At 30.9% G+C, this 20,312-nt stretch overlaps 3 protein-coding genes and 1 long non-coding RNA gene across 4 annotated transcripts; 3 read left to right on the top strand and 1 right to left on the bottom strand.

The window, feature by feature from the left end:
- The first annotated feature begins 1,492 nt into the window (after positions 1-1,492).
- LOC146958145 (uncharacterized) lies at positions 1,493-2,040 on the top strand. The gene is made up of 3 exons (XR_015020289.1): positions 1,493-1,549; positions 1,635-1,815; positions 1,923-2,040. It is a non-coding gene; the product is annotated as an uncharacterized LOC146958145 (long non-coding RNA).
- Positions 2,041-4,006: 1,966 nt separating this feature from the next.
- PDIL5-2 (PDI-like 5-2) lies at positions 4,007-10,426 on the top strand. Its single transcript, XM_085739729.1, has 5 exons — positions 4,007-4,249; positions 5,828-5,931; positions 6,033-6,403; positions 8,388-8,689; positions 9,865-10,426. Exons 1-5 carry the CDS (start codon positions 4,058-4,060, stop codon positions 10,186-10,188), a joined length of 1,293 nt encoding a protein of 430 aa, XP_085595855.1. The 5' UTR covers positions 4,007-4,057; the 3' UTR covers positions 10,189-10,426.
- A 4,636-nt stretch (positions 10,427-15,062) lies between these two features.
- On the top strand, positions 15,063-15,862 carry LOC146958143 (uncharacterized). Its single transcript, XM_085729519.1, has 3 exons — positions 15,063-15,079; positions 15,178-15,256; positions 15,471-15,862. Exons 1-3 carry the CDS (start codon positions 15,063-15,065, stop codon positions 15,744-15,746), a joined length of 372 nt encoding a protein of 123 aa, XP_085585645.1. The 3' UTR covers positions 15,747-15,862.
- A 2,488-nt stretch (positions 15,863-18,350) lies between these two features.
- On the bottom strand, positions 18,351-19,449 carry LOC146958142 (uncharacterized). Its single transcript, XM_085729470.1, has 3 exons — positions 19,327-19,449; positions 18,895-19,245; positions 18,351-18,800 (listed from the first exon to the last, which is right to left on the bottom strand). Exons 1-3 carry the CDS (start codon positions 19,447-19,449, stop codon positions 18,534-18,536), a joined length of 741 nt encoding a protein of 246 aa, XP_085585596.1. The 3' UTR covers positions 18,351-18,533.
- Between the last annotated feature and the right edge of the window lie 863 nt (positions 19,450-20,312).

Below are 20,312 nucleotides of genomic sequence, written 5' to 3'. Positions count from 1 at the left end.
AACAAACTATACTGATTTTTTTTTCAATGATATCAATAATATAACAAATATAATATAAATTTTTATCCTTTATTATAACAAATATAATACAAATATAAAACTACAATTATGTTATCCTTTATTATAAAAGCTAGAGTTGTTTGGCTACAATGTTTGCCCTAATTCACCATATTTTGCCCTAATGCCTAGCATTTTTCCCTCCTAAACAAGTATTAATTGCTACTCTAATCTCACCGTTCAAACTCTATTTTCACATTTGATCACACCCATTGATTCAAACTCTAAAAATGTTTCCTCATATAACTTCGTTAATGCAATTAAAGACGTATTAAATGCTAATCAATTCATTCAACAATCCCCTACACTAATTGTTAATCAAAAAAATCATAAACATCCATTAAAATGAACTTATATCAATTGGTCACGAAAAATAAAAGCTAGACTTGCTTGACTACCATGTTTGCCCTAATTCACCCTATCCTTTATTATAAAAGCTAGAGTTTCCAAGCTATCATATTTGCCCTAATCACCCCCTCTTTTTCCCTCCTAAGCAATTAAATGATCTTAGCCGTTTATGTGAATTCCTTGCTAATCTAATCTCAGCCGTTGATTCAAATGATATGTTTTAAACTACTCATTTCCTATCTCATACAGATGCGTCATAATGTCCATTAAAATCGTAGTTAATGCCAATCAAATCACCATAACTCCCAACGATTAGTAAACTTTTCTATTTAGGGAATCATATCGTATGTATTCATTTAGTGAGTAAAATCGTAACTACTCATTTCCTATCTCATACAAATGTGTCATAATGTCCATTAAAATCGTAGTTAATGCTAATCAAATCACCATAACTCCCAACGATCAGTAAACTTTTCTATTTAGGGAATCATATCGTATATATTCATTTAGCAAATAAAATCGTAGTTAATGCCAATTAGTGCCCTAATCACCCCCTTTTTTCCCTCCTGATCAATTATATGATCGCTGCCATTGATGTATTCATTAATCAATGCAAATAATGCAAATAAAATCGTAACTACTCATTTCCTATCTCATACAGATGCGTCATAATGTCCATTAAAATCGTAGTTAATGTCAATCAAATCACCATAACTCTCAACGATTAGTAAACTTTTCTATTTAGGTAATCATATCGTATGTATTCATTTAGCAAATAAAATCGTAGTTAATGCCAATTAGTGCCCTAATCACCCCCTTTTTTTCCCTCCTAATCAATTATATGATCGTTGCCATTGATGTATTCATTGTTGGTTACCGTGGTTGATGGAAAACTATCTTGCAAATGATGCAAGGAATGCAAAAGCGCTGTTCCGAGGTAAATATACCACTTTTTATATGAAACATATCAATGAAAATAATTAAATTGGATTATAACTGATATCATTAATCAATCCATTGTAGGTTCAAGCTGCATGTCATTGTCATGGATGATTCTGGCTAGACAACATTTGTTCTCTTTGATCGTATTGTCACCCAGTTCATAGGAAGGAATGTCCAAGACTTGATTGCAGAAATTAACAAGGTTGCTTTCTTATTCTTAGTTTTATATTTTATATGCAGATTCAAGTAAACACTAATCACTACAAACTCCCATTTGCTTGGTGCAGCCTGAGAACAAGTCAATTGGTTATCCTATTGATTTCAACTTTTTTATGGACAAAAAAAATGCTCTTTAAGGTGGAGGTTAGTGATGGTAATATCAATAGGAAGTGGAGGAACTATGGTGTCAAAAGGGCTACTGATGATGTTGAAGTCATCAATGAATTCATCAAGAAATACAATCTCAAGGTTTTTTTTTTTGTTTATATTTTTTTGTACTATCATATAGGTATGGATTCTTGTGCATGCCGTTATATATTAGAATTTTGACACGGAAGAAACTGTCTTTTTAACAGGATTCAACTGATGATGATGGTGTTGATAAGGAATTAGAGTTGACTGCGCTGGGTAGTGATACCAATAATTTGGTGAGAAATTTATAAGCAGACTAATTGATCTTATGCCTTTTTTAGCATCCTGATGGCTGAATTATATCAAGTCTAATATTTTTAAACATTTCAGTCACTTTTGCGCAATCACAACTATATGAAAATTAATCGTTTTGCATATATCCTCTCTCAGGTGGGGAGTAGCATTACTACAGATACCTTTGTCAACATGTTGCAGGTTTCAAAGATGATTTCTGTAGTATTTCCTTCCCACGAACATATAACTGTCTACTACGTTTTAAATGTATAGTTTTTTTCATATAATGTCACAAGAAATTTATAGAATCCTCCTAACCGTTTTCTTATGACTTTACAAAGCAATACGCGGTTAAAACTTTTAATTGCTGCAATTAATAGGAATTACTACCAATTGATTTACAGTGATCATTTACATTAAAAACTTTCTATAAAGCCATACGCGGTACAAGTGAAAATTTCCATGAATTATTTCTTATGACTTTACAAAGCAATACGCGGTTAATGCTTTTAATTGCTGCAATTAATAGGAATTACTACCGTTTGATTTACAAGGGCAATTTACATTAAAAACTTTCTATAAATCAATGCGCGGTGCAAGCGAGAATGTCCATGAATTAACGTTGTGAGTATTTACAAAGCAATACGCGGTTAAGGCTATTAATTGCTGCAATTAATAGGAATTAATACCAATTGATTTACAATTGTCATTTACATTAAAAACTTGAGTAAATTACACTCACCTCCCCTTAAAGATGCTTGAATTACACTCCCCTCCCCTCTTATGTTAAAATACACACTCCCCTCCCCTCTTATTCAAAACATATTAGAAATTTTTTCACTCCCCTCCCCTGAGAGAAGCTTGAATTACATTCCCCTCCCCCTTTTATGTTAAAATCTACACTTTACTCCCTCAATATTTTTTTTATTTCTAATAATCTAGCAAAAAAAATAATAATCTAACACAATTCGAAAAAAATAGTACTGCGATTCTATTTTAATATAATAAAAATTTGAATACATATTTTTTCGCTATTTTTTATTCATAATTTCATTAACATGTAGTTTTAAACTATGTTATAAAATATGAACAACCCAAAATAAAATTAAAATATGTGAAAAATTACTAAACACAATAAAACATGGTTATTTAAAAGTTAATTTTATACCATAAATTATAAAATCAATAGCAAAATATTTAAATTTAATTATCATTGACATTTAAATTATAAAGAAATGAATTAATTTTTCTTAAATGGTGATTCAAAATTAATGTATATCATAAAAATATTTATTTATATTAAAATAGATTAAAGTGTAGTGCACGTTTAATTATATTGTAATTCAAGCATCTTATAAGGGATGAGAGTATAAATTTTACTTTTCAAGGGAGATGAGTGTATCTTTTAACATAGGGGGGGGGGGGGGGGGGGGGAGGGGAGTGTAATTCAATCATCTTTGAGGGGAGGGGAGTGTAATTTACTCTAAAAATTTTCTATAAAGAGTTGTCTTCTCCCTATAACTTTGTGCAGATTTTCGATTCCAAGGGTGCGATATTCGGCGATGTACGCGTAAGTGAGTTTCTGTTTATATATTGAGGTCATATTTATACATCTAGCCATTATAAACTAACCTATTGGCGCTATATAATATATATTTTAATTTTTTTGCTGTTTTGCTTTTTTTCAATTCCAGTAATTTATACGATTGAGTTTCAAACCTTTTTGTTATGTATGCTACCATTTCATTTTGTTATGTATGATATAAAACTTCTATCGCCAATGTATGGTTACATTATTTTTATTGTTCCGATCAACTTTTACGTGGTTGGACCCGTGCGGTAGCACGAGTCATTGGTCTAGTTTTAACAAACTTATCAGTACTTTAATTTTGCTTAGGTGTGAATTAATTAAGTTGAATTAGTTTCGTTATTTACGTTAAATATATATAATCATTTTTATTCATTACTCTTCTTGTGAATCGTATCGTATATATTCTATCAAAGTATATATTATACACAAGCCTCTGTTTCGTGTTTGGATCCAACAAAAGAGAAGAAGAAGAACATGAAGATTTGCGTTGTTGTTTTTTGTATTGTTTCACTGATCCACTTTTGCCGTGCTGAACCATTATCGGTTGATGGAAAGGTATTGATACTCGATGAATCCAACTTCGATTCCGCCATTTCATCCTTCGATCACATCTTGGTTGATTTCTACGCTCCTTGGTGTGGTCACTGCAAGCGTCTCTCTCCTGAGGTATATATCTACTCTTATGGGTCTTTCTAAATATTTGATTTTTATTCATACCCACTTTCAAAATTTGATTTTGTTTGTTTTATTTAGTGTTTGATAATAATTTGAGAACATAACATAATTGAATTTAATTACATGTGTCCATGTTGTATCAATGTTGGACCCCGACGCGTGTTGGACACGGGACACGCCCTTGATCAGAAGTGTGAGTGCTAAGATTGGCGATGCACTTCTAGGAGTTAGAGTAGTATGCATTCATCAAACATAATGGACATCTTTGGTGGTTTGGATTAATTTATCAGTAGTGTTTTTGAATCTAAATTCTAGTATTACTGCTTGTACCTGTTCTTCTTAGATTGAACTTTATTGAAGTTTATAACTGAAATAGAAAGACTTGTTAAGTTATGATGTTAAATAAAATATTAATATTGTTTATAAAAGATCTAAATTGAGAGTCAATATATATAATGTGCATCTAATCAAACAATTTTTTTCATTAAAAAAAAGTTCTAAAACAAGGTATGATAGTATTTGACCTTTTATGTAAAACGTTATAAAAGTTCTTTAACGTGCAGTGGCGTTGCCAGGACCCTGGGTCAGGGGGTTCAAACCTTTGTAATGTAATTAATAATTATAATAATATATACAAAAATAATATATTTGAAAAATTACAATGTAATAGGTTTAAGTTGTACTAAAAAATTTGCGAAGATACTCCACAATTGTCATCCAAAGCAATTTTATATTATGAATGTGTTGAATAATCAATTTTTTTATCAATGTTATCAAACACGTCTCTATCAATATAAGTAATGAGACAATCATTTATCTATTCGTCCTCAATTTGACTATGAATATAAATTGTTTTATAATACTAATGAAATATAAAATTTTACTTTTCCGATTAACACATATAAAATTAATTATCTTTTAAATTTATGTATAATTGTCAATATGATTTATGTAATTTATGATGGATGTAGGGCTAAATTTTAGGTGCAAAAGTAGTACTAACAACTCACGTTAATTAAGCAAGCAAAAAGCTAGGTAGATGCAAGAAAAATCTTTGAACTCAATAGAAAATGTTTAATGTCAGCCTTAAATAAATTGATTGATATATGTACATTACATATATGTACATTACACCACGTTATTAGACAATATGCTCCAATGTGTGCAACTTTACGTTTACAAATGAGAGAGAGTTGGTGCAAGCCTTATATTTAAGGGGGTTCAAGATGGAAGAAACCCAAAATAATAGGAGTAAATTAAAGGGTTGAGGGGGTTCAGCTGCATCCCCTGGATACAAGCTGGCTCTGCCCCTGTTAACGTGTGTCGTATGAGTGTCACACATGTTGGAGACCATTTCAAGGAGTGTCCAAACAAAGGAAAAACTTTTTTTTGGAACACTTGTCTGAGTTGTCCGACATGTGTCGCATGAGTGTCGGACCCCGCGACACGCATAATCCTAATCTGTTACATGACTATTATTGTTTAATTTAACCTGATAAGAGATTCTTGTGACTATCAAATCTGTTTCATTTTATATGAGGAATGAAGCTGTGATTTTCTGTCTTACAGTTAGATGCGGCCGCGCCTGTACTTGCAGCCTTGAAGGAACCTATACTCATTGCAAAAGTAGATGCAGACAAGCATACTAGCCTTGCAAGAAAACACGATGTTGAGTATGTTTTCTTTGGTCATCTATATTGTTTGTTCAAATTCGAACCGTATTTATTTCTTCCTAATTTATAAGTGTTGCTTTTTTGGGCATTATGTGATGTAGTGCCTATCCAACCATTTTGCTGTTTAATCATGGGGTCCCAACTGAATATCGCGGACCAAGGAAAGCTGATTTACTTGTTCGTTATCTTAAGAAATTCGCTGCTTCTGATGTTTCCATTCTCGATTCAGATTCTGCTGTGAATAATTTTGTTGAAGAAGCTGGTACTTTTTTCCCAGTAAATATAGGTTTTGGGCTGGAAAGTTCATTGATAGAAAAGTTTGGCAAAAAGTATAAGAAAAATGCATGGTTTTCTGTGGCAAAGGATTTTTCAGAGGATCTCATGGTAACATATGACTTCGATAAGATTCCTGCCTTGGTTTCCCTTAATCCACTGTACAATGAGCGTAACACATTTTATGGTCCATTTGAAGGTTAGTTTATTTCATACATAATGGACACTTCACAGTTATTTTACATACTAGATAGTACATCTCACATATATACATTTTTTTCACACTTTTGAGTTGATTTTATCATATCTAGGAGATAAATATGTGCTGGCATATGCTACTTTGATATATTTTTTTTTTAAGAGGCTACTTTGATAGTGAAACTGTGATTCATTTGTTTCTAATTTTTTTAAGAGTGAATGAATGGTTTTGGATTTATTTATTATATATTTTAATTTAAGTAGGGGATTATTAGGGTCCACATTCCATTGTATGAAGCTCATTTTGGTAGATGTAATTGATGCGCTGAAACCTTATAGTATATGTCAAAAACCAGTTGTTAGGTTCTTTTGGAAGAACACAGGTAGAAAGGGAATTATTCGTCCCTATAGTTTTATTGATTTAGGACAAGAAAAATAGACAGAGGAAGCTACTCCCCTCACACTGGAATTTTCCAGTCAAAAACTAAACTAAAGCTAAGATACCATCTACGGAAAACATGGACCTTTATTTATAGGCATTCTGAAATCCTGCACTACTTAAATAGGGACACTAACAAACTAGCCTAACAAGTAACAACCAACAGAAATATAACAGAAAGAGTAACTAACTATTTACAGCACAAGGATAGTTAGTTCTTATTCCTTCTATGGTAAACTAACAAAAGCTTTGCACAACCTTGCAGATCATTAACATTCCCAACACCAACTTTCCTTACATGTTAAGTTATTATATAAGCCTGAGAATTGGGTTTTATTTATCCAGCACGCCCTCTTCTACAAGGTCCCTTTGGGCGGCTTCAAGCATAGACAATGCAAACTTTGCTAATGCCGATTTATGATATTCTTAGGCTTAACTTCATTCCAAAGATGGGGTTGACATTGGTTAAACTCCCAACCACTTGGTCGAAGAGTGCGCCAACAAGAATGTCAAAGAGAAACTCTCATAAACACTATATCTACTAGGTAGAAACCCAAGATTGATTTGTGTATTGCTGAGTCTCAGAGTTCATAATATGATGACCTTACTTTATTCGTTTATTTGTGGAACCTTAGATACTAGGAAGCGTCTCTATTGAATAAAGTATAATCATCAAACTAGTTTTTATAATAATTCTTAGCAAATCTATTGTTAGCCAATCTTTAAATAATATATTTGGACCCCCACAAGCAAGACTGTAGGCCTGCACTACACTCTTGCTGATTCTTTCTGAAAGTTTAGGTTAGGCTGCTGCTTTTTTCCTTTTGGTTTTCCCCGGAAAACTTGTACTCATGAAGTTGCCACTTATTGCATTTTAAGATAACTCGTAAACTTTGAAGTGTAATATTTTTGCTACTTTTGGGTTTGTGACTGTGTCTGGACTCTATTGTTGGGCAATTAGTTCACTATCCAGATTTTAGGAGAAGTAAAAGTTGTAAGGCTTTATGGCACCAAGCTCTGTTTTTTTAGTGTTCGGTGCATTTTGCTTGACTGGAGTGGCAGAAGAACTGTTAAACAAGGGTCTTTATTTCCAGCTCTTGGTTTCTTTAGGAGGTCTTTTTGGCCTAGACCCAATTATTATCTAATAAATCAAATAGAGTATGGCAAAGTTACCTAGAACGTAACTGAAGCTGAACTCTAACCTAAACATACAATAGGTCGACTTGAAAGGATTTTCTTTTGTCAGGGTAGGAATTGATGTAGATTTGAGGACTCAAATACTACATTTTTTATCTATAGATTAAGTATATGCTTGAATGTCTGTTACTAATCTAGAATGTCTTTATTTCTGTACTGGAAGTTACCATGATGTTGTGAGCTTAACTGTACTTCTTTCTTTATACTGTATTGTATTTTGTTTTTTCTACTTGCATTATGTTATGCTGGAAAATATTCGTCTTTGTTCATGTTCTATTAAAATGATTTAGCTTTGATACATTATTAAATGAATCTCTTGATTAGTTATGTTTTTGTTTTCATAAAGCAGATGATTTTTTGGAAGACTTTATAAAACAAAATCTCATTCCTTTGGCTGTGCCTGTATCCTATGAGACACTTAAGTTGATGAAAGCTGATGGTAGGAAAATAATTTTGACTATTGTGGACGATGAAAGTGAAGAAAGTTCCAAAGAACTTGTTAAGTTATTGAGGGCTGCTGCATCTGCAAATCGTGACTTAATATTTGGTTACGTTGGAGTTAAACAGCTGGACGAATATGCTGATAAATTTGATACTACTACTAAACTACCAAAAATGGTCATTTGGGATAAAGAAGATGAGTATCTTTCGGTAAGTCTGGTTTATACCTGAAAAAAAATATTACTTTAGTTTATCCTAATTGTACTTCTCTTATTTACATGCCTAGTTTCAAGTTTTTTCCCTCTTTATTCTGATACATTTCTTTTGCATGTCTTATTTTGGTCAGTTCTTATCTATATGTCTATGCTTGGTTACTTTGAGATGAGTAGTGGAAAAAAAAAATGATATCCTGACATTCATGCCATCTAACTTTTCTAAGGTTGTGAAATTCCTTGTTGCATAATTTAGCAACGTGCGTGAATGGTGTCATGAGTGGAAGTGAGAATTTGAGATACCTTGGTATTAAATACCTGGAAAATAAGGAAGCTATGAACTACTATTGGTATAGCTGTTAATAAAATTCGTTCTGGTACATAACTAGAAAACTCTAGAATAGGATTTTGGATTGCAAGAAATCACACATTATCTTGATCCTAGGATTCCAAACATTGGTATCTGAAGTTCGGGGCACCTCACCAATTGGCGAGGATATATGAGCATACTAAATGTCTCAATAATATACACTCTTATAAATCTGCATGTCCTTTGATCATCATCAATTGCATGATTTCTCTGTGATACTAGACCTGTTAACCATGTAACTATCCTATATAGGCTCTTCACTTTGAGGTGTATGATGTATGCCAGACTTACCAATTTTTTCATAAATAGTTGAAGCATTCCCTCTATTGACCACCATGTTTGTAAGATTTCCCAGTATAGACATACAAGAGAAGTATATCATCAATCTTGTTACATCAGTGTTGTCAATCACAGATAGTGGAAACTAGCTATTTGTTCAAATTCAAATATGCTACACTCACTGCTATAACATTTCTATAACCTCTATTTGACATAAACTTTTTACAAAATAGTGTATTGCAGAATACTAGCGATTTGTTCAAATTCTACTTTGCTATAGTAGCGTTATAGCGCCGATGTAGTTGCTATGGACAACACTGGTTGCATGTACATAATGTTCATAACCTATCTATGACAACTGACAAGTGAGAGTTGATTTTACTATGAAAGTTCCTGCTATCATGCAAACACAAATTGCTCATATCAAGTCATATAAACTTAAAAAGTGTGTTGGTTGTTGTCTTCATTCGAACTCTTTTCTATAATGTGGGAAGCCAATACATATTTCTACATTAATTTTTCAGGTAGTTGGTTCAGAAAGCATTGAAGGAGAGGATCAGGGAACACAAATCACTAAATTCCTAGAAGGATATAGAGAAGGAAGAACCGTAAAGAAATCATTTAGTGGGCCGTCGCTGATGCAATTTATCCATAGATCTTTCGACATTAGAATGGTGTACATCGTTGTTTTTATGATTGCAGTGCTAATGCTTATTCAAACCTTAGGTAGTAAAGGAGATGATGGTGAATATCAGAGAGTACCAAACCAAGAAAAGGTTAATCAACCAAGCAGCTCTACCTCAGAAGGTGAAAGCAAAGAGTATAAAGAAGGTGACAAAGAAGACTAAATTAATTATAACATATACAAGGATCATCACTTAATTATAGCTGGCTTTAGAATTACCATGCCTTTTGGTATGTGTAAATATTTTAGAGTCTGTATGTTTCATAAATTTCGAGTACTGTCCAAATTAAACTTATGTTTTTGTTTGCACGTTTTAAGTAGTTATTTCTTGTCATGAAGGCTTATTTATTACTTTGAACGTGGCATTGATGAAATCAAAGTGTTATTTCAATTATTGTCTACATCATTCCTAGATATAATAATTAATTTAAGTTGTTGGTGTGGATCATTCCTGCTCCATTATAAGATTAATAATAAGTATATTGAGTATCCTCTAAAAGAAAAAGGCTAAACTGCATTTTTCGCCCCTTAAGTTTTAAAATGTTGCGATTTTGGCCCCTATTAAAAAAATAGCAATTTTGGCCCCTTTCGTCCCAAAATTGTTGAGAAGACGCCACGTGTCCCAAAAAAGGGTCATAATCGCAACTTTTTGAGAAGATAAGGGTCAAAAGATCATATTTCCCTTATGTTATGGGGTCAAAAGAGCATATTTCCCTAAACATGGGGTCACTTTTGCCATTTTTTTAATAGGGGGTCAAAATCGCAACATTTTAAAATTTAGGGGGCAAAAAGTGCAGTTTAGCCAAAGAAAAAGTATATTGGTAAATTACTCAATTTGTTATTCAAACTTTTATTTTTGCCAGAATATTGTCTTTATAATCTAGTGTCATTATAAGATTATAAAAAAGCATGATAAACTTGACTACTTGTATACAGCTCACCAAATTGATTTGGATAAGACTTAGTAATTTTAATTTCGGCGTTTGTTTGAATCTTCTTTGACTTGAAGTTTCCAGGGTCATTATCTGTCCATAGAAATATTCTCAAGCGTTCATGAACTATTTGAGGGGCTTTAATTCAACATAAAAATAAATAAAATAAAATATATTTTGCATGAGCGTCTACTATTTTTTTTATTTATTTTATTTTATAATTTCCAACCAACGGATGACCTTGATCAGACCAGAATGTTACAATCTAATTAGAGACAAAATAAGCAAAAAATCACAAACACAGGGACATACTTGCACTTGGTCTGAATTATGTGGTAGGTAGGTCTTTCAACAACTTGTATAAGAAAACAATGCAGAAATACACTTAACCAAGTATAAATAATATGATAAAAAATTGCGATTTTTTATAAAGATGTGTGTTATTTGAACAATCATTTTTAGACAACTTATGAAATAATCGAAGATATACAAAAAAATATAGAGATTGACACAAAAGGCAAAACAATAGAGAAAAATTAAAAATATACTGTTTTTTTTTACGTTAAAGACAAATTCATTAACGATAGTCTGGCAATAAATCAAATGTCAAGCCTGCAGAAATACAAGGCGGAGTTTCTTCTATCCATATGCAATCTAAATTCTTAAGAGCATGTTTAGCTAAATAATGAGCTGCTTGGTTGGCTTCACGCCTAACATGCAGAAAATTTAAACTACGAAAGCTACCCTTAAAGCTAATACAATCTCGAATAATAGAGCCAACGTAGTTGGGAGGTTGTTGGTGAGCATTCAACGCTAGAACCACATTAGAAGCATCTGATTCTGCTATAAGATTCAGAAAACACATGTCTTTTGCAAATTCCAAACCCTTTCACATAGCTAAAGCTTCTGCAACCTCTGAATCTGGTAATGAAAAGACTTGCCATGAACTAGCACCAACGACAACACCTTCATTATCTCTCACCACAACACCAATACCCCACTTATCACCCTCTATCGGACCTGCTGCATCAACATTTAGCTTATAGAAATCACTAAAAGGAGGTGTCCAATGATCGTCAGATATTGGCAAAATTGGACCTCCACTTAGTGTCTCCACCAACATTGTACCAGCACTCTTAAAATTTACAATAGATCTTTGTGCCTTTTGAATAGTAGCAGCCACATCAACATCAGTCCCCTCAAAACATTTCTTATTTCTAGCACACCATATCTCATTACACAAGACCAAAACATGGACTATAATATCCTCATTGACATCAATAATATTTTCCTCCAACCACTTATTAAAAGGAATGTACCTGGAATCATGCGAATTAAATACCATGCCTGATGAGGAAGCAAACCATATCTGCTTTGATCAATGGCACTCCATAAAGAGGTGTGAAATTGTCTCATTATGTTCCCCACAAAGAACACATAATGGATCGCTACTTATTCCTTTTTTAAAAAGATAATATTTTACTGGTAGTTTTTCATGTAGAATCCTCCAAAAAAAGTGGATGTGTCTTGGAATACATTAAAAATATACTGATAGTATCAGAGATAATTGTACAAACACACACTCTATGATTAATAAACAAAAATCTAATTTTTAGATTTAATGAATAAATAATGTATGTGATTTATATTATATACTATATATAATTTATTTAATAAATCTAACAAGTGAATTTTTACTTATAATAATGTACGGAGAGTGTGCGTATTTTAAATTTCTTTGAATGCAGCTTTAATTAAACTTTTTATCTCATATTTTATCAAACTCACGTAAATAGTATTTTTTTTTTTTCAAAGGGTGACATTTATTTCATACAATTTCGAACGCTATCTAGATTTTTAACCCTAAAATAATAATTATTATAATTTAAAAAGTAGTTAATTTTGGCTTAAAAATTGCTGTTTTCAATTTAAAATAAAATTTCGGTCAATGAATTACAACTTTGACTTCAAATGTAGGAAAAAAGTCAAATAAATTTATTTATCTAATTTAAAATTTGAATCAAATACATTTGTTTTGTTTGATTAATATTTTTTCTTTATATTCGAGATCGAAGAAAACATCATTTTTAGGTAAATGTTACCTCTGACACAATAACAAAAATAATAAAATTATTATAAATAAATTTGTTTAAGGGTATTATTGAAATAATAAAAAAAATCTCTATTACTGTCGGATACCGTTCAAACGGACACTTCGTGTGTCTATTCATCTTTTTTTTACTGTGATAACACGTGTAAATTATAAATGTTGTTTAAAGATATCCAGATGTCCTAGCTCAACTGACAAAATGCCGAAATTGTTAAGCCGGATGCAATGACCGGGGTTCGAACCCCGTGTGTGAGTTTATAATGGCTTTGCCATTTCGTCTATCTACAAAAAAAAAAGAAGTATGTTACTTTTAAATTTAAAAAGAAGTATGTTACTTTTAAATTATAACAAACTATATTTATCCTTTACCAACAATATAACAAATACAATATAACATTTTTATTTTTATAGTCAAAATATATGAATCAGTATAAGTTGTAAATTCATATTGTTCATATTATCACCGCCATGCTCAGCCCGATGTACACATCAAAGGTAATGGTCACACTCCCAAAAGTTGAAGTGACCTACATGTATCCATGATAACTCCATTCATATATTTTCTTAATGATGGGAAATTAGTTGTCTGACAATTAAATAATTGTTTTTTAATAACTAAATTATACTACTATATTATCTAAAGAGTGATACAGACTCCAGTGAAGCACTCCTCCTCCAGCGGCGTGAAACAAACGATAGGGTAAGTCACTTTTCAAATACGATTTGTATATGCGTTTTTTTTTTTTTGTCGAACTCAGTATTTCTATATATAATTATGAAGATTAATTCCTTGTGATTTCGAGACTTAAATAAACGACAGACTCTTTTCAAAAGTTTTATGTGTTTTGTATGTAGAGATAAATCAAAATTCTGAGAACATTTTCACTAATACTCACTGTATTATTTGAAACATGTAGGTATCACTACTTTACATGGGGCCATTTCCAAAGTGTAGCAACTATGTATATTTCTTTCAATAAAAAATTGATGTTTTAGAGAATATTCCAATGAGAGTGTCCATAACACTTATGTTTGTATATATGTTTGATATGAGAATAAATAGAGATAAAAAGTAACAAACGTAAACACATTACTTATAATTTTATTTTGGAATATAGATGTAGTGGTAAACATGATCTAAAACTTATGCACACAAAAAATGTCAAATTCAAATTAAATTAACCATAAAAAATGTTCAATCTAAAGATAATCATTTGAGTTGTGTCAAACTGACGAATTACATCTAAATTTTAATGTTAAAATAATATGACTATTTTTCTTTTAAAAGAAATTAACACAAAATGTACATTATTTTTTTTTGTTGACATTACATACAATGTACATGCAAATGCGTTGACTAAAATGAGACAAATACCATGAAATAAAACATAGCCAGTCAAAAAACAATTAAATAAATAGTTTTTTTTGTTGAAATAAATAGTTTAAAAGCAATTAAATAAAATATAAATGAAATTCCCCTAAAAATTAAAAGAAATTTCCGATGTCAATTTAAATGGATGAATTTAGCTTCTTTAAAAAAAAAACATCATCTCTTCCTATTAAAAAACAACTAGTAACATACCCGTGCATCCGCACGGGTTCTGGTTCGTCGGGGGACGATTTGTGTATATGGAATTTGATAATTGAAGTGTAGTTTTTAGCCATGTTTAAATGCATATGAACGATAATTTTGGAAGTAGTTTTATAGTCAAAACTAAGTTAATAAAAATTAAAGAAAAATATTTGGAAGGATTTTAGGAAGGGAAAAAAATAGTTGAAAAGAGAGAGCAATAAAGAAAAGTTAATAAAAGTTGAAAAAATTACAAAAGATTCCGAATGTAAAACAAAAGGTAATTCAGGGGTGAAAGTAGCAAAAGATGTAATTGGGAAAAAGATTATTGGGTCGGCCCATATGTTTGGAATAGTAAAATAGGGTTAGGTATTGTATATAAGTATATTCACATTTTCAATTACATCCATCGTTCATATCTGATAATGGCCTCAATGAAGAGGTAAAAATATAGAACATAGGGATTTTTAGGTTATATATTAATTTTAGTATATTTAGTAATATTTGATGTTGAATTCGTATTATGATTAAAAACTGCAGTGAGCTCAATTATGTTGATGTGGAGAAGCTGCAATCGTCAATTGAAGAAGGAGGAAGTTCTGAAGTTCCTAAATCTAAGGTAAACTTATCACATAACTATTACCTGGAGCTAATTGAGGTCCCTCCATGTCTGAATGTTCGATCAGATTCGTGGGAGGTTCTCATTAATTATGGTCATTTGCGTCAAAATCATAAACTGGTAAATTAACAACAGTAATTAAAATAATTTAGTTGTCAAAAATTAAAAAGAATTATTGACTGCAAAGCAGTAACTGGTGATTTAATTGTTGTAGCGAATTCCTAGCCATATTAAAGGAAGTTATCGAGATCCTGGAGTAGATCAAGAAACACTGACTCTGACCTTGCTTGATTACGAAGATGAAGCAGTGGATGCAATATGGTGCGACATTGTTGTGGAAGAAGGTGATTATGTGGAGAAGAAATTCATTGGCAGGGGTTGGCATACATTTGTGAAAGATTGTAATGTTGAAGCTGGAGACAGGTTGTATTTTAAGATGGATAGTAATCCCGGGAATTGCTATGTCAGATTCATGGAAAACGATGTATAAAAAATAAGTGTTATTTGTTTAAATTAAGTTTTCTGTTTTAGTATGTGTTTAATTTATGTTGTATTACGAACTTTTAAGTTGTGAAGATCAAATGAATGGCATGTGTTTTATATTTGACAACATTGTGCTAGTTGATGATTATATAAGTTTAGTTACAAATTATAACTAATATATATGATATATGAGCATAAAATTAAAAGGATATTTTTTGGAACAACGAACGTGAAAGAATTGATGAACAATGGTGTCCATCACAAAACCAGGAATTGAAATAGGAAGTTGATTTTGCTGTGAGATAATTGGCATTGTAAAGTATTATTCGGAACTTATCGTAATACATGATATATGAAGACTAAGTTTAATAGTTCAAAATAAATAAAAAAATAAATAAATAAATAGATAGTCCAGTAATTTACAAATACGATTAAATTAAGAAGAAAAAGAACAAAGTATTACAGGTGGTTACATAAATATGAATATATAAAAGCAATAAAACGAAGTAGAACATTTAATTTACAACATATTAAGATGAAAAACAATTAAGGAAAATTTGTATCGGATAATTCAAAGACTTGAGCGACATAATAATCATTCGAGGTAAATTTAAATCGTACATAACCACCGGGGGTAAAATGATTTCTGCGACAGAAAATATTCCAGTTAGGTCCCAACCCCACAATTTGATTATCATTGTTGTCACGAACAATGTTGGTATTTTGGTTATAGCCATAATCTCCACACAAAATAACACTGTCACACAAATTGTAGGTAAAACAATTTCCAAGCTCCACAGGCAAATGCTGAAAGAGTAATGAATGAAATTAGTAATAATAGAAATAAAGATAATAAATAAAAGAAAGAATTATATATAAGTTTAGTTTGGGCTAACCATATACGAACGTTCCAAGTCCCTTCTCATAATATGAATATCAAAGTATTTAGTTTCATTTGGGGCACAACTTCTGGTGTGGAATGAAGGTATTGCAGTAATACAAAGTATTGGTTGAAAGTGTGAGACTTTGAAAACATTATAGCCATAATAGTTAAAGTGAACTTCAGCAGTATCAGGAAAGTTATGCAGACGTTTCAGTTTTTCCCAACCATATGTTATTGTAGGATTATGTATATTTTTTCTAATGATTAATTGCGTAATAGATCCATTGTCGTTAATAATGTCCCAAGTATTCTGAAATTGGTGACCATATCTTTCCACAAAATATGGATAGATTTCGGTATGGTTCTAAAATGTAAAAAATAAAAATGGTTAGTAAATAAAACTTATTAAAAAAAATGACATAATTGTAGTTGTATTTTGTAATAATAGTGGATAGTATATATTACCTGATAGTGCAATCGGACCACACATACATCATAGGTCGGTTCCTTTTGGAGAAGAGCTTGAATGTTTGGAAGAGACATGTTTTGTTTGTTTTATCTAATGGAGTAAAAATGAAGTTGGGAATAATGTTGATGATTTGGTTAAGTGTTTGGTATTTATAATAGTAGCATGGAGTGAAAATTAGTTTTGTACCGTATACAGTAACTAAGGCATTTTATACACAATATAAATCACATACTCCCTCCGGTCACTATTATAAGCAAATTTATACTTTTTAGATTCATTCAATAAATATTGTATTTGGTCTACAATATAGGGTACATACATCATTTATTGAATGAACATAAAAAATCAAAATTTGTTTATAATAATGACAGGAGGGAGTATGATTTAATAATAATATAGGTAGTATTCAATATTTTAAGGGTAATGTTGTATAAAGTCCAACTGTAATAATTGAAGTAGTGAGAATATAATAATTACTTAACTGAAATTACGAACATAGTCTTAGTTGTTTATACTATATAAATGGAATCTCTACTGGTGCACTCTACGTTCTGATGTTTTGTCATTTAGTAATGTACTCCCTCCGTCCCGGAATAACTGACCCATTTTCTAAAAAAAAGTGTCCCAAAATAACTGACTCATTTCAATTTTCAATACAACTTTCATCATTCCCAATACAATATAACACTAAATAATACTACTTTTATCATTCCCAATACAATATATTCCACTTTTCCCTTTATTTATACATTTTTCTTAATCTGTGTGAAATGAGCTAAGAGGTCAAATAAATTGGGACGGAGGGAGTAGTTATTTTGGTGACATTGAAAAGCAAAAAGGTACTCCCTCCGGTCACTATTATAAGCAAAATTTAACTTTTTAAATACATTGAATAATTAATGTATCTAGTCTTTATTATAGATTAGATACATTAATTATTCAATGTATCTAAAAAGTGAAGTTTTGCTTATAATAGTGACCGGAGGGAGTAATTTTTATTGAATACATAATGTATATGGTTTATATATTGACCAAATAAATTAAGTTATTTTTTTTTTGAAAGACAAAATACATTAAGTATTGAATGAATGAAAAAAGTTTTTATTTGTCTGCAAATGTGATCGGAGGGAGTTAAGCACCGTAATACATAGTTGTATGGTGTATGTGTAAATGGAAAAAAAATTGAAAATTGAATTTTTATGAATGAAATTACTATTGGGATTTAATTAGAGTTGAAAAAAGTACAAAATGTACACAGGTGGCGGTAATGCACATCATTGAATAGTTGAGTCAATCAAAAATATGTGGTGGAAATTCAATGACTTGCTGTTATGGATATTAGCTTGTAGTCTTTACAATGCAGGCATAGTACAATAAATAAATTAAATATAAATGTTAGACTATTGAATTTGGGTCCTAATATGTCATTAATAGAGTAGCAATTATACACGTCTTGAAACTTTGCTAACCGACACGATGTTTTTCGCCATTATAGAGTCGCACTTAAATTGCAGGACACTTTTAGGATAAATGCGATTGGTTAAGCAAAATGATTTCCATCCACGTCCAATGATAACAGTTGTTTCATTAGTTGCATGATCTTTTTTGAATATCAATTTGCAATCGGTTATAGTGTTGGAAGTGCCACAGATTCTCAGGTACTGATGGTTGATAACGATAAAAAAATTACCAAGATCTTGTGGTAGAATCTGAAATTCAAAAAATTAGTAAGATAAATTGAAAGATTGAAGAACAACTACTAAAATATGGATATAAAATTACAATGAAAGATATAATATTTACCAATTTGGAAGAAATTTTAGCATTGTCAGGCATGTCGAACTCAAAGGTAATATCTCTAAGACTGGAAGTTGTCAATCTATGGTAACGTGGATATTCATTGTATGGTGTAGAACCATTGAAGATTTTAATATGAAACGTACTATTTCCTAAATATGCGTAGGACATGAGTGGATTTGATGTTATATTATAAAAAGCTCTAAATTCATGCCAACCATGTGTTAGTATTGGCATAAGTAGAGATTTGTTAAATTCAACTTCATGAAAATTTCCATAACCATCAATTAACATCAATTTGTCTTGCAGATCATCATAAAGTTCAGCAATAATAAGTGGATCTAATTCGCATATTATCTGTGATATAAATAAAACAAAGTTAGTGCAATGACATTATAAAATGGAAGGAAAAAAGGTTATATAGAATAGAAGCAATACCTCTGTGCAGACTGCTACGAAAAATGGTCTATTAGTTTCAGATGTAAACAATGGAGCAATGCTGCAATTCATCGATTTTTGATTGCCTGGTATTTCACTAAGTGATGAAGAACTGGATTCCATTATTAATGATAACTGTTCTATGTATCATTTGTTGAATATGTATATATACTGTAAAATTGGTCATAAGAAATATTTTATTCTTTCATTATAATAATATTATGTATTATTTTATGTGTGGTTTTGTTTTGATATAGTTTGTCATTATTACGTTATGATAAGAATAATTATTGTAAAATTATTTATTAAGAATATTGGTTCAGAATGGCGTGTTCGAGGAGCAACACTCCAATTGATTACAAATAAATGTTGTAGGGAATATTGCAGTGTACTTGGTGGTCAGATTAAATTAAAGATTGATTCAATTTTTTATGCTGGTTCATATTTGTATTTAAATTGGTAAACGTATATACTCCCTCCGTCCCAATTTATCTGAGCCCTTAGCTCATTTCACACAAATTAAGAAAAATGTATAAATAAAGGAGAAAGTGGAATATATTGTATTGGAAATGCTAAAAGTAATATTATTTAGTGTTATATTGTATTGGGAATGATTAAAGTTGTATTGAATATTGAAATGACTCAGTTATTTTGGGACACTTTTTTTTAGAAAATGGGTCAGATATTCCGGGACGGAGGGAGTAGTTAAATTCATATAATGGTAAAAAAATGTAAATGTGAATTTTTGATTTGGAATGTAAAAAAATTCAAAGAAAACATTTAAGTGGAAATTATTTTAGTGTATAAATTAAATTAATTATCTATAGTTCAATATGCATTTTTTTTTACAAAAGTTCAATATGCATTTTTAAACAGTGGTATATTATAGTTGTCTTTACATGAGAATTAAAAAGAAATAAAATTTCTGTTTACAAAGTTATTGTCAAGTGAAGTTTCGAAAATCAAATGTGAATAAAAGTGTGGAG

The sequence above is a fragment of the Medicago sativa genome, chromosome 1, assembly GCF_051527215.1.
Source record: "Medicago sativa cultivar Bolivia chromosome 1, Bolivia_mono, whole genome shotgun sequence".
In the NCBI taxonomy this organism is placed as follows: Eukaryota; Viridiplantae; Streptophyta; class Magnoliopsida; order Fabales; family Fabaceae; genus Medicago; species Medicago sativa.
Note: the sequence above shows the minus strand (reverse complement) of the source record. Positions and strands in the feature narration are given on the sequence as shown.

Bases quoted from the DNA above. Each gene is read 5' to 3' on its own strand.
- PDIL5-2 (XM_085739729.1), top strand. From the start codon at position 4,058: ATGAAGATTTGCGTTGTTGTTTTTTGTATTGTTTCACTGATCCACTTT. The intron at 4,250-5,827 runs GTATATATCTAC...TCTGTCTTACAG, and splicing joins GCAAGCGTCTCTCTCCTGAG to TTAGATGCGGCCGCGCCTGT. The intron at 8,690-9,864 runs GTAAGTCTGGTT...TTAATTTTTCAG, and splicing joins AAGAAGATGAGTATCTTTCG to GTAGTTGGTTCAGAAAGCAT.
- LOC146958142 (XM_085729470.1), bottom strand. From the start codon at position 19,449: ATGGAATCCAGTTCTTCATCACTTAGTGAAATACCAGGCAATCAAAAA. The intron at 19,246-19,326 runs GTATTGCTTCTA...TTTATATCACAG, and splicing joins TCGTAGCAGTCTGCACAGAG to ATAATATGCGAATTAGATCC. The intron at 18,801-18,894 runs GTAAATATTATA...TTTGAATTTCAG, and splicing joins CTAAAATTTCTTCCAAATTG to ATTCTACCACAAGATCTTGG.
- LOC146958143 (XM_085729519.1), top strand. The intron at 15,257-15,470 runs GTAAACTTATCA...TAATTGTTGTAG, and splicing joins CTGAAGTTCCTAAATCTAAG to CGAATTCCTAGCCATATTAA.